Consider the following 14,459-nt stretch of genomic DNA (forward strand, 5'->3'; position numbering starts at 1 on the left):
CTGATTTTCAAGGCAACAAAATCGTCACTCTTTTTATAAACTTCGTGTGAAGTACATTCCTATCAATTCAGACATTTCCATCATTGGAAATGATGTAAATGATTTGACTTCAGAGAACAAGTTCTCTGAAAAGATGAAGATTCTTTATCTTTTCCTTTAAGATTAAAAAGTTAAAAACTGAAGGAATAAAAAGCATTAACTCAAAAAGTGAAACATCCCAAGACTTACAGTTGTACCATGTATAGATCTATGGCTAGGAAGGTAGCAGAACAATCTATCTATAAGAACATCCCTCATAAGGCTAAAAATACATGTTCAACTCCACATTTGTCAGCCAGCTCTGTTATGTATCATGTCCACAACATCAAATGTAACACCATTCAGAAAGGCAGATAGGTCAAAAGAGGGTAAATTCATTTCTAGAAATGCATGTTGTTGTAGACTGGCTTCCCTTGGGAAGGAAGACTCTAAAATGGAGAGCGGTGTGGCAGAGGTGAGCGGGGGCGTGATCTTGGGAATAATCTTTCTCTGGGGGGTAAGGGATGCAGGACTGGGTAGAGGGAATATTGGAACCGCAGTACCATTGGAACAGGGACCAAAGCTGATCCTACAGGGAGCTCTGGAGCTTAAGATGGCCTGTTAGAGTTGCTCCTCATTTGGGGAAAGGAGGTAGCTGAGCCTTTGTATCCTATCCCTAAATCTACCAGTAATCAGACAAGGGCTGAGCCCCTGGAGCAGGCATAACTTGGGCAAGGCACTCCCATCAGTACAGAGTAATGCAGGGAAACGGGCTCAGATGTGCACCACCAGCAGCCAACAAGACCCAGTAACTGAAGGAGTATGTACACTGGCCCTGAAGGGGCATTTGAGCTGCTCCTCATTGTATATGCAGCAACTTCCCTATGAATGAACTGCATAGAGATGGAGCAGATATATGTAAATATCGGGTACATGCTAAATATATTTAGTGCATGTGTATACCATGTATGTAAAAACACACATACACATACAGACACACATGGCTTAGATAATTTTAGCTTCACTGAAAGCATTGTAGAGCTCAGAGACCATTATTCATATTCTCATTTTGCAGAGGAAGAAACAGACTCAGAGAGGTTATGTGACTTTTCCAAGTCTCTTTGTGGGTTAGAGATAGAGAAACGATCAAAACACTGCGACTTCCTCCACCTGATAATAAAAGTGATACCAAAAGGGAAAATAAAAATATAGTTTGAGTAAAGAATTATTGATTCCAAAGATACGGTGATTTAAAAATTAAGCTTGAGTTCTCTAAATTATACCATAAATTCTAATATGAGATTTTACTTTTACTTCTTCTAAGATTGTTTTAAGTTTGGAGCAAATAAAGCTTTCATAGAGAACTTAGCCTGTCTTGAAAAATAATGTGTTGGTATTTCACATTCTTTACAAAGCCTTTGTAAACAGCGACTTTGATTTTCTGAAGACAGAGGCCTTCTTATATCTACAAAGGTCTCCTTATGTTGATGGAATGGAGTGGGCAGGCAGATCATCTTATTAAACTTTATTTCTGGACAGAAATCAAGCAGAAACAGGATTGTTTCAAGGAGAAAAACAAAGTGAACATAATGTAAAATAATTTTTAACAATCTTGATTTGAGGGAGAAAATACAAATAATTTCAGGTTATACCAGCAGGGTGGGTTTTCCACTGCACATGGTTGTAAGCATCTTACTTACGCACATTCCTAGAAAGTGCCCGTGTCTCCTCTACGTCACTGAAGACATTTATTTTTGTTCACTCACCAGAAAGGAAAAAAATGCCTAGTCATTCTAGTTACACCATATTAGTCTAGTTACACCATATTATGCTGTAAGTAGTTGCCACTTAGCTACCTTCCCTTTATCAATCAGCTATATGACCTAAGATTCCAAGTAAAAAAGTCTGACTTTTATTGGTCATAGCATAAGAATCAATTCTGAATTAAATCAGTTTCTGTAAACCATTTAATCAGAATAAGCAGAGGACTCAAAATAATTTTAAACTGTGGTGCCGCATGGTCACGTGACTCTGAATCAGTGTAGTACACTTCTAGCTAACATTTTGTCCCCTTACATGCTTAAGATGTTGTCATACAATGCTGTCTATTTTTTAAAAGCAAGAACAATGTAACTGACATTCAAACAAATGGCATCTCTTTGAAAAGTAGTGGCTTTGGGAACCTGTAGGTTAATTCTTACAACATTGCCAATGCTTGGCAGTTTTAGAAATTCTTTTCAAAAATTCTAGCCTAGTAAAGGATCAGGCTCAATCAGAGCTTCAAAAATAACTGAAAGGATGCCTGTCTTTGGGAGCTTAAAGCTGTGAATCCATTCTAAGCAAAATCTGAAAAAAAATAGTTTTTCAAGATAGATTCAATATTTTGTATAAGCCAAACATTTATTCAGAGCCAAGTATGATGAAGACATCCATTCAGTCAAGGTTGTCAAAAACGTGTAACAAAGGAAAGAAATGAGGCTGAATTATATTTGCTGAATTCTTTTCAATTTTAAAAAGAATTTTCAAGAAGCTGAGTGTGATGGCGTGTGCTTAATTCCAGCTACTTGGGAGGCTGGGGTGGGAGGATCCTTTGAGCCCAGAAGTTGAAGGTCAGCCTGGTCAACATAGCAAGATCCCATCTCCATTTTTTATTTTTTAAATTTTTGTTTATTTATTTATTTATTTTGAGGCAAGGTCTCACTCTGTCACCCAGGCTGGAGTGCAGTGGCATGATCTCTGCTTACTGCAACCTCTGCCTACCCCGGGCTCAAGCAACCTTCCCTCCTCAGCCTACCTAGTAGCTGGAACTACAGGTGTGCATCACCATGCCTGGCTAATTTTTTTATTTTTAGTAGAGATGGGGTTTCACCATGTTTCTCCAGGCTGGTCTTGAACTCCTGATCACTAGTGATCTTCCCACCTCAGCATCTTAAAGTGCTGAAATTACAGGCGTGAGTCACCGTGGCCAGCCCCGTAATCTCTATTTAAAACAAAAAACAAACAAACAAAAATGGTTAAAAGAGTTCCAAGGGAATTACCAGGAGAGCACTCAGCACAGTTTCATGTATTCCAAGGGATGGAAGAGGGGAAGCCAATAAAGGTCCTTGAGTTGAATAGCCAGATTTAGCTAGTTCTCTTAGCAGAACAGTCCCAGCAGAACTAATGTGTAAGCCAGAAGAAAAGGCCCAGGACTTCTCCCATAAGGCAACACAAAGAAATACAGCAACAAGAAATATAAAAGAAACATAAAAGAATCAGAGAAGAGATCCAGAAGTTTCAACATCAATCTAACAAGAGTCCCAAAAGAAGAGAATAGAGAAAATGGAGGGATGGTGATATCTGAAAAAGTCACAAAGTTATCTGTGGGGCGGTGGGATAACATTAGGAGAAATACCTAACGTAGATGACAAAGCGATGGATGCAGCAAACCACCACCATGGCACGTGTATACCTATGTAACAAACCTGCATGATCTGCACATGTAACCCCAATACTTAAAGTATAATAATTTTTAAAAAACTGATTAAAGGTATCTTGAAATGACTCTCTCTAGGCAAATATGGAGCAATGTAAGCAATGGAAAGAATAATCAGAATAGATTATATAATACTGAATTTAAAATACAAATCCATTAATCATGATTCTAAGAGAAAAATTTGGGAGCAGAGAAATAGGAAAGCTCCATCTACAGAAGAACATCAACTAATAAGAGTAGAAGGAATGATAGAAACATCACTATTTTGCAAGCACATTTATCATAAATGAAGGAATTATGCGAACTAAAGGGCCTGGGTTCATTAAAAATGTTAATGTTATGAAAGACTCAGAACCTCCCCACAAAAAACCAGTGAGGGTACTGCTCCAGATTAAAAGAAAGTAGAAGGCAGATATGGTGAAGTATGCCTACATTCCTAGCTACTTGGCAGGCCGCCGCATGAGGATTGCTTAAGCCCAATTTCCAGAGCAGCCCAGGCAACATAGCAAGATCCTGTCTCTAAAAAAAAAGGGGGAGGACAAGAAAAGAACAGAGAGATAAAACAACTAAATGCAATATGTAATCTTTAATTGCATCCCAGATTGGTGAAAAAAACAACAACAATAAAACCCAGCTATAAAGCACATCATAAATAAATAACTGGAGAAATGTAAATATGGATTATATCTTAAATAATAGTAAAAATATAATAGTATGTTAGATTTCTTGACTGATGATTATATTAGGCTTAATAGGATAGTGGCCTTGTTCTCAGATTATACATGCTGAAGTAATTAGGAATGAAGAAATCTCACAATGTTTACAATTTACTCTCAAGTGGTTCAGCCAAAAAGAGAGAGAGAGAGAGAGAGAGAGAGAGAGAGAGAGAGAGTGTGTGTGTGTGTGTGTGTGTGTGTGTGTGTTTATAAAACCTAAGGTCCTAAGGTTCAATGTCTCATTCTTGTCAATTTTCTTAGGTTTGAAATTTTGGAAAATAAGAGGAAAAGAAGAAAGTTTCTAAAAAATTCAAAGCACTGAGTGGCATGATCTGACTTGTGTTCTAGGATGACTATTCTGAGAGAATTTATTTCAGAAAGAGACAAACCAGGAATAGCACACCAGAGGCCAATTTACCACGAGGCTGATGAAGCTCAAGCTTCAAGGCTCTTTTCTTGTGGATCCTTTCCAAGCCCCAGGAAGAACCTGGGCAACATATCTTCACATGGTCATATTCTCTTGTAAAATTTGCAAAATAAGATATTTAGTCAATACTACTGTCTCTTTCCACTCCAAATCACTTCAACTTGTGTCAGACAGCTCTGGAGTAACCATGGGCATTTTGGGGAAGCTGCTAAGGGGAATTTAACTTTAGGCTTAGTGAGCGATTATTTGTTGTTTATAATCACTTCCACCTACAGTTGAGTGTTTGATAACTATCCTAATATGCGTATGACTTTTAGAAATGCTTCTGTCACCCACAGTGCACACTGACTTGGTGTCATGACAAGAATGCTGAGCTGAAATAGGAATACAACACAAACTCTGGTGCTCAGGATCAGAAAGATGTGGAAAGAGAAGAAATATGCTGAAAGAAAAACTGATTCTCTTCTCTCTATAGAAAATATCACAAAGTGGTTGTATTCATCCATTCTCATTCTACTGACAAAGACATACCTGAGACTGGGTAATTTATAAAGAAAAGGAGGTTTGATGGACTCAGTTCCACATGGCTGGGGAGGCCTCACAATTGTGGCGAAGGTGAAGAAGGAGCAAAGTCACATCTTACATGGCAGCAGGCAAAAGAGCATGAGCACGGGAACTGCCCTTTTATAAAACCATCACTTCTCATGAGGCTTATTCACTATCATGAGAACAGCACAGGAAAAATCCACTCCCATGATTCAATTACCTCCCACCATGACACATGGGGATTATTACAATTCAAGTGAGATTTGTGTGTGGATACAGCCATAACATAGCAGTGGTTATCTTATGAAGAGATGACAAAGGCTATGGTCACCCAAAAAATATAAGAAAATCTTAAAAAGTATCAGGCTGTTAAAAGTATCTGTTGCCAGGTGTAGTGGCTCATGCCTGTAATCCCAGCACTTTGGGAGCCTGAGGTGGACAGATGGCTTGAGCCTAGGAGTTTGAGACCAGCCTGGGCAACATGGCGGAATCTCATCTCTACAAAAAAATTAGCCAAGTGTGGTGGCACATGCTTGTAGTCCCTGCTACTCAGGAGGGTGAGGCAGGGAAGATTGTTAGAGCCCAGGAGGTCAAGGCTGCAGTGAGCTATGATCATGTCACTGCACTCCAGCCTGGGGGACAGAGAAAGACCCTATCTCAAAAATATATACATATATTTAAAAACGCTTGTAGTATTCGACAACTTTTTAGTTGTGATTTGTTGTGCTTTCACTTATCATTCAAAAATTTATTTTGTACAAATATTTATCTGTTATTTTATAGGGTGTTTTTTCCTTACAAAGGACCTCCCAAATTGTATAAGTTTGAGGCCCTGCAAAATCTGAAAGCACCCTTTAAAGAGACCAAAAACAAGGCCACCATGACAGCTAATTAAATGATTAGGATGTGAAATCCAATGGAGATGAAGAGAAAGTAATGAGTTTGAGATTTATTTAAAATGTAAAAGCAAAAGGGCTTCTTAATTAACTGGATATGAGGAAATGGGGTGGGTGTAGGCTGATTCCCGTTTGCGTGAATGGATAGGTTTGGCATCATTCACCAAAAGGAATTTGGCCAGAGGAAGATGGCCTTTATGGAGATAGGCATGAGGAGCAAGAATAAAACCAGAGACAGACTGAACAGTCATCAGTGTGTATGCAGGAGAAACCAGGGCAACAGATTAGCAAGTTAATGGTCTGGCTGAAGAGTAAGAACAGGTGAGGCCAAAGGATAGAACCCTGGGAAACAATTCCATGGTATGTTGGTGCTGCTATGTGTGTGGGAGGATGGGAGAAAGGTAAAGGAGACAGAGAGTTAGAAGAACAAAGAAAGAAAGAGACGCTTTATTAAATGAAGGGAGAGGTATGTTTAAATAATTTTAATAAGTGATAACTATTATCTCTTATCTCTTCAATAAGACATAATTATTATTAAAGTGTATTAAACTTGGCAACAAGCATGTAAGTGGTTTCTCAGTCCGTTTTGTGCTGCTAAGATGGAATACCACAGACTGGGTAATTTATAAAGAAAAGAAATTTATTTCTCACAGTTCTGGAGGCTGAAAAGTCCAACGTCAACATGCCAGCATCTGGTGAGACCACTGTATCTTCCCATGGTGGAAGGCAGAAGGACAAGAGAACTTACAAGACAGAGGGCAGAAGGGGCCAAACTCATCCTTCTATCAGGAGCCCACTCCTGTGACAACTAACCCACTCTAGAGATATTAGCATCAGTCCATTCATGAGGGCAGAGTCCTCTTGCCCAAATTACCTCCTAAAGGTCTCACATGGCCCAAAACTGTTGCATGGGGATTAAGTGTCTATCACATGAACTCTGGGGAACACATTCAGACCACAGCAACTGGAGACCCTGAGTGAGAACAAACTTGGTGCGATTGCGAAAGTCAAAGTCAGATTGTAGTAGACTGAAGAATAAATAGGAAATGAACTCAGGAAGTGTGGATAACTCTTTTATGAATCATCACCAGAAATAAAAAGAAAGATAGGGAAGTACAGGGGATGTGGGGTCATGGGTGGGTCACGCCTGTCTTATTTGTGTCTACTAATGTTAAATATATACCTGCCCTCTGACCTAACAATCCCTCTCCTGGGCAACAACCTAAGCATCCTCAAAAGAAGAATGGATAAGTAAATTATGGCCGATTCATACAATGGAATGATGTAAGTAATAAAAAGAACAAACTACAGATAAACACAACATGGACAAATCTCAAAAGTATTACACTAACTGAAATTAGCCTGACACAAGACACTACTACATACTGTATAATTTCATTTATGAAGTTCAGAAATAGGTAAAACTAATCTATGTTGTCAGAAATCAGAATAGCAGTTACCTCTGAGGAGGAGTATTATTAACTGGGAAGAGGCATGAGGGAGCCTTCTCAAGTGCTGCAAATGTTCTATACCTTGATCTGTGTGAGTTGCGTGTCTGTATACATAGGTAAAAATGCATTTAGCTGCACTCTAAGATGAGTAAACATTATGTCCTTTACTTTGCAATGCCTCAACTTAAAAGTTTTTAGAATAATGAACAAAAATAAAATTTACAAAACAGCTTTACTAAGGAAATACCACTACGATCTATAAAACACCACCAAATCAAAGTGAATTCTGAGTTGGCCCTAAGATAGCTGACAATAATATGCACAGCAGCAATGGCTGAAGCAGCCTGAACCCAGTGAATCTATCAGCCATGTAATAAGCAATCCTTTCTCTTAGAAAGCACTGTCAGTGTTTTCAGCTCACTCAACATTATCTACCTAAAAATCCTGCTCCCAAGCCCACATCTTCATGTGAACAATCTATCCTTCCCAACTGAGTAGACCTTTAGATCATCAAAAAGAGTTTTCTAGGGCTCAGCATCAGCCTAATACCTTTCATATGTCAAAATAGCACAATTGCTGACTTCCATCACTACTGTAGAAGAGCCATTTAGAAGACAGATTTGCATCCACTGGAATCACAGAAGTTCATGATCCTCTCCTTTGTAGTCTTTTTATTGTATCAAATGATGAAGCCATAGCTGCTGGCATTGAACCAAAGTCACTTTGATTTTCAAAAACAACCTATTATTCATTAATAAACTTAGCCCAATTTACAATATATATAATATTTGCATGCTTACTATGAAAAGAATATTAAATACTTACCATTTTGTCTGGTACCAACAGCGGCAATAATTACTGGAACTGAATTTAATGCTCTTTTTATCACTGGAATATAATTATCCTTTACTTCATGGAATGAAAACTTGTCATTAACGTTGTATTTGATCACAATGATGTCGGCACCCCCAATTAGATTTCGAGAAGTGTACCAATCACTGTCAAATATGTCCTAAACCAAAATGCAAATAGCAATCTTTAGTCTACTTATCTTCCAATCAATTCTGAAATAATTTACAGTATTAATTTTTGGAATTCATTAAAAATTATTTTAAATAGGTAAATACATAAAATTGAAAGTGTTTGCAGTCTGCCAACTGTCTTTTTAAAGATGTTTACTTACTCTTGTAGCTTGGACAATTATGTAATGGTTAAACATGAGAATCTGGGAATTCCTGAGAGTCGGATGAAATAAGCAACTTTCTTCCATATTTGCACTTAAAAATAAGCCCTTTGTTTTAAAATTACACTATATTTTTATCAGCTCATACTTTCAAAAGTGTAACATTATGGCATTAGATGGAAGAGCAACAGTATGAGTAGCGAAGCTTCAAAGGCTTTTTTTCTGTGACCCAGTTAGACACTGCAGGATTTTCAGTGTTTTGAATTGCAATACATTTTGAATTCAGTGCAGTTCCATATACTTTATTCATATTTTCTTTTCTTTTTTTTTTTTTTTTTTTTTTTTTTTTGAGACAGAGTCTTACTCTGTCATCAGGCTGGAGTAGAGTGGCTCCACCTCAGTTCACTGCAACCCCCGCCTCCCTGGTTCCAGCAATTCTCCTGTCTCAGCCTCATGAGTGGCTGGGACTACAGGTGTGCAACATCACACCCAGCTAATTGTTGTATTTTTAGTAGAGACAGGGTTTCACCATGTTGATAAAGATGGTCTCGATCTCGACTCCGTGATCTGCCTGCCTCGGCCTCCCAAAGTGTTAGGATTACAGGCATGAGCCATCATACCTGGCCCATATTTTCAAAATTCATACATACTTTTCAACTTTATCCATCCTTTGAACACTACTGTATATATACAGTATGTATGTGGGGTGAGGGAGGAATTTCTTTATAAAAAAAAGGTACTGTGTATTACAAGGTGTTAACATGGTAAGAAATATATTTTCAATTCATGTATTTTGCTTACATAAATTAAAAATTCAGGATAAACCTTTCTAGTTCCAAAATCTTTACTTTTGTGCTACAGCTAATAACATTTATATTTATTTAGAACCGGGTCATTACAAACCCTTAAGTATATAGAGTTTTACATTTTTTTTCTTTTTTTTTTTTGGAGACAGGGTCTCACACTCTGTGGCCCAGGATGGAGTCCAGTAGTGCAATCTTGGCTCACTGCAACCTCTGCCTCCCAAGTTCAGGCAATTCTTGTGCCTCACCCTCCCAAGTAGCTGGGACTACAGGTGCGTACCTCCATTCCAGCCTTTTTTTTTTTTTTTTTTGTATTTTATCAAAGATGGAATTTCACCATGTCGCTCAGTCTGGCCTTGAACTTTTGAGCTCAGGCAATCCGCCCACTTCAGCATCCCAAAGTGCTAGGATTACAGGCATGAGCCACCATGCTTGGCCTGGGTTGATATTTTAAATATAATTTTTCAAAGTTTTTGTATGAATAGTGATGTAAAGAAAATATCTTTAGGTATCTTAATTCAACTACCAAATATGTACACGTAGTTTTCCTCTCACATTCTAGTTAACTATTAATCATTTGTCCTTTTATGTGGCCTCTGGTGCATATTTCTAGGATGTAATAAAGCTAGATTAAGGAAACAGCTAGCTGTGACGAACAGGTCCAAAAGCTGTTGAGCTACGAAAGTTCACAGTTTGAAATATGAGTCTAAAAAAGGGTTAACAGTGTTTGAATCAGCCAACCAAGGTCTATGTGACAGAGCTTTTATCCTACGATGGAAAATTCTGGAGGAGTATCACGGAGCAATGCCCTTCTGCAGAGAGAGCTTCTTCTCATCAGTGCCTCCCCCAGTTCCCATACGCTCCCAGCCACCCATTCCCACAAGTACATTCAGAGTTACACGAACTGCAGAATTTTCAGTCATGAATACCCTATCAAAACTGGGATGCATAGAGTATTTCTGAAGGAAGGTAAAAGAACAACAATAGCAAAAAGGCAAAATATGGACTATAAACAACAAAGGCAAAGGCTTGAACTTGGTAGAGGGTGCAAGGGAGGAGAAGGGAAGTGGGATACAGTGCAAGAAAATGGGAAAGCTTCCCAGCAGAGTTCTCAAACTGCCAAATCCCAAACCACACAACTTATTCAGTTCCAACTGCATCTGTTATAGCGTTCAAGTTCAAAGTATACAAGTATAACAGAGTGCATAAGTTTAACAAAGAAGGAAGACAAACGAGATAAAAAACTAAACAAAAGTGGGGCCAATATTAAGCAGCCACTTAACTCCAAGAAAAGAAATCAAAAGTAGCTGCTTTTTGAATTCCAGAGTTCAAAATAGTTCAAAATTCCAGAGTTACTGGAGAGGTATACAGGGAAGAGGAAGACCTTTAAGGGAAAATATTATGAAAAAATGGGTCTGGGCATTGTTACCTCTGTGGGATTGAGGATGTGAAAACTATAAATACTTTTATTTGTAATCCAAATCAGAGCTTCAAACCCTGCAAAGAAAACTGTGAATCTGTTATACCACTTCACTTCTTTTTGTGGAGTATTTTTAATAAACAGTTAAAGATACAGAAATGTGAAATGAAATAATAATGCACCATACCCAAAATACGGATGGAAATGAGAAAGAAAGACACACTAAATAATGGGCTACGTTTCATGAATCTGTAGCACATTTGTTTTAAAAGTGCCAAGTATATAAGGCAAGGATCCAGGGTAAGGCTAAGGATCTATAGAAGAGAACTAGGGAAGAGAAACACAGCTATCTCGTTTCAACTCCAAGGCAACAACAACACAGATCTTCTCAAACTATATCAAAGAGAAAATACTCCAAAGAATTATGAAGGAAATCAAATTCTCCCACTCCTTGTAAATCAGTTCCAGGTATTCCGCTAGGGGGTTATGCAACACAAGGCTTGGAGCCACATTTGGAGAATTGAACTCATCTTTAAAAAAAAAACCGGAATTTCTACAGTGAAACTATTTTATTTTGCTTGATTGTGGGGCTGCATGTATGAAGTATGACCATCGCTGCCCCCAGCATACTGGTACTGCAGTTGTACAAATCTTGAATGACCTGTGAAAATCTTACTTTTGTTTAGTATTAAGTGATACATAACTATACTAAAGTTATAACAAACACTTAATTTTTATATTAGCTACCACTTACAGGCACTTACTAAAAGCCAGCCTCTATACTTAAACTTGACATGTGCTAGTTTCTCATTCACTTCTCAGCACAGGTCTAGGAGACAGATTATGATGTAGATAGGGAAAATACGGCTGAGAGAAGGTAAATGATTTAACAAGGACACACAGGCATGAAATGGCAATGTTAGAATCCGAAATCAGATCCTTTGATATCAAAGGCTGTACTCTATCTGCTCTGCTATATTTAATATTCTGATTCTATACATACTCAAATAACAGCTGATTAATGCAATCAGTTGTAATATCTCTGATGGGCTTTACTTACCACCAAGTGAAGAAAAGCACCTTATAAAGAGCAACCCTAGAAATGGAATCTCATGTCCGAAGACCTTTATAACCTAGAAAATTGTACTGGGTTACAAACTTGGTGCCTTAAATAGGGCCAGAGTCTAACCAAACAAAAAGTGATTTGCATAATAAACCATAACAACCAGGTTATAGCAAAAATCCCGACTACAGAGGCTTATTTTATCCATTTGGAAGATTTCATTTGACTAGACAAAGTATATGGGATCACAAGCATTGCTGTTCGTGAAATTAACAATATAAACAGGAAAATGTTAACAGCTCAAATTAAACACAGGGAAAGCAATTCTAACATTCTAACGTAGCTAATTTTATTTTCCCTCCATTTATTTACTCTATTCACTAAACATTTGTTCAACTGCATGTTGTACCATTATGATTTTAGACTGTAAGATCTTTCACGATGAAAGACCAAAAGCAAAAGAAGTGTTTCATTTGCCTGCATAGACTCTGGCCGGTAAGTTCTCCGTCAATACTTCTTATGAACAACGTCATCACTATTATAACTAGGGGTTTAATGGTATCTCTTAATTGAAAAGGCCTATTTTAAATTTTACCAAATTAACATAACTTTCTTCTTTAACTGAAAACTTATACGAGCAAATGATCTTTTCTTTCTGTTATATGAAAATTTGCATAAGAAATTTTTCTAAGTACATTTTACACATTTTTTAGAATGATGTGATAGTTTCCTATAGCCCTGATTCAGTTTTTTAATATTGCTGTTTAAATAAGAAATCTCACACAATGATAATTTGTATTTTTTCAGGCACTACACTTTCTTCTGTTACTAAATATAACATTTAGCTGAAACGTAGGTAACTCCAATACCACTAAAGAATCAGAGATTTTCAAATAAGATTAAAAGAAAACATTCAAAACATGTTATTGTATACTGAAAATACTTACATGTGTCAGGAAGCAAATTCCCTTTTCCTTTCATCAAACACTCAAGAATCAGACTACCATTTATCCACTTCACTACAATTTTGTTTAACTATTGCAAAAATTTTTTAAAAAGTTTTCCACGCAATATTAGTAATGTTCTGATTTATGAATTACTAAAACAAATGGCTAATACTTAAAGAGTATTTGCATTAAAATTAAAATTTTCAGAGCTCAAATAATAGTGCTATAAATGAGTCATTTAAAATTAATTCCCAGTCCCTGCCTTTTCCTCCACTTTCCAGAGGAACTATTTCTGAACTGTCCCAGTGAAAAGTATTTTTGCCTGTGTTGAGCTTTGAGGGTGTATTTTTAGAATACCAATATTACACTATCACCCACAGGGTAGGCATTAAAAAAAAAAAAAGCACTGCTTTTTGCTAGTGAAACTTAGTGACCCCATCCCTTGGAATTGGCACATTCAACTGTCAGCTGCCTACCAAGGGACAACCCACAGTCCTGAAGTGTACCAGTAAGTGCTCCACACTCCCACTGGGGCCTTTTATCTTCCCAAGAGTGTGCGCTGACGGGGCTATCCCCTGCCCAGTGAAACAAAAGACCAAAGATTTTCTCAAAAATGTTTAAAAATTCGACCCATGTAACGCTGACACTCCACACTCACGGAAGTGAGCAGAAGCAGGAGGAGGGAAAAAAGCTCCTTCAGCCCCGGCGTGGAGCAGCTGCTGTTCCTTACCCAGACGGGACAGTCGTGGACCACCAGCTTGACATTCCCAAACGCACTGGCCTGATACTCGGTGAACACGGGACGCGCGACCGTGCTGGCCGCGTTCAGCAGCAAGCTGCTCTCGTCCCCCGAGACCAGAGGGCTCCTCCCCAGGTAAGTGCGGATGAGCCCCGACGGCCGGCTGTCCTGGTGGAACGTGTCCCCCTCGTTCCCCAGCGCCACGATGTGGATGGACCTGCAAGGACAGAGAGGGGGCGAGGGGAGAAGGGAAGCGCGGTCAGCGTGCGGATCCGTCCTCGGAACAGGAAGTGCGGGGGGCCGCGCGCGGCCAGGATGGGCAGCAGCCCCTGTCCCTGGGGCGCACGGCACGCGCTGGAGACAGACAATGGCCGGACGGCGGCGCGTACGTACATGATTTCAAATCCAAGGGCAGGGCGGCGACCCGGAGAAAAGCAGCGGCTCACGGCCTCGCGTGGCCCCCAGGCGGCGAGTTCACCCGCAATCCGTTCATCCCCGGCCGCGTCCCCCTCACGCACCTCCACAGCGGCGGGGCCGACGCAGAGCGGGGCCGGGGCCGCGCCTGCCGGCTAGGAAACCGGGGCGTGGGGGCCGGGGCAAGCGGGCGGGGGGCGCGCTGCCGCCACTCAGGGAGCGCCCCGGAACATCGCCGGGCGTGAGGCCGCCGCGCAGCCCCGAGTGGACGCCGCTGACCGCAGTCCCCTCTCCGCCGCTCCTCCTCAGCCGGCAGCTGTCGCCTCCCGCTGCTGCTGCCGCTGCTCCTCCTCCTCCAGGC

The 14,459-nt window shown here is 39.5% G+C and overlaps 1 protein-coding gene across 2 annotated transcripts in view; it reads right to left on the reverse strand.

The window, feature by feature from the left end:
* The window catches only part of RHOBTB3 (Rho related BTB domain containing 3), a 60,215-nt gene extending 45,756 nt beyond the window's left edge, over positions 1–14,459 (reverse strand). For both annotated transcript variants that reach the window (XM_035291189.3, XM_002744758.6), the window contains exons 1-3: positions 14,078–14,459; positions 13,676–13,901; positions 8,355–8,541 (exon numbers count right to left, since the gene is read on the reverse strand). In XM_035291189.3, the coding sequence (XP_035147080.1) occupies positions 8,355–8,541; positions 13,676–13,901; positions 14,078–14,079 (415 nt within the window). In that variant the 5' untranslated portion in view covers positions 14,080–14,459. The remainder of the gene's footprint in view (positions 1–8,354; positions 8,542–13,675; positions 13,902–14,077) is intronic.

This window comes from Callithrix jacchus, chromosome 2, assembly GCF_049354715.1.
Source record: "Callithrix jacchus isolate 240 chromosome 2, calJac240_pri, whole genome shotgun sequence".
Classification (NCBI taxonomy): Eukaryota; Metazoa; Chordata; class Mammalia; order Primates; family Cebidae; genus Callithrix; species Callithrix jacchus.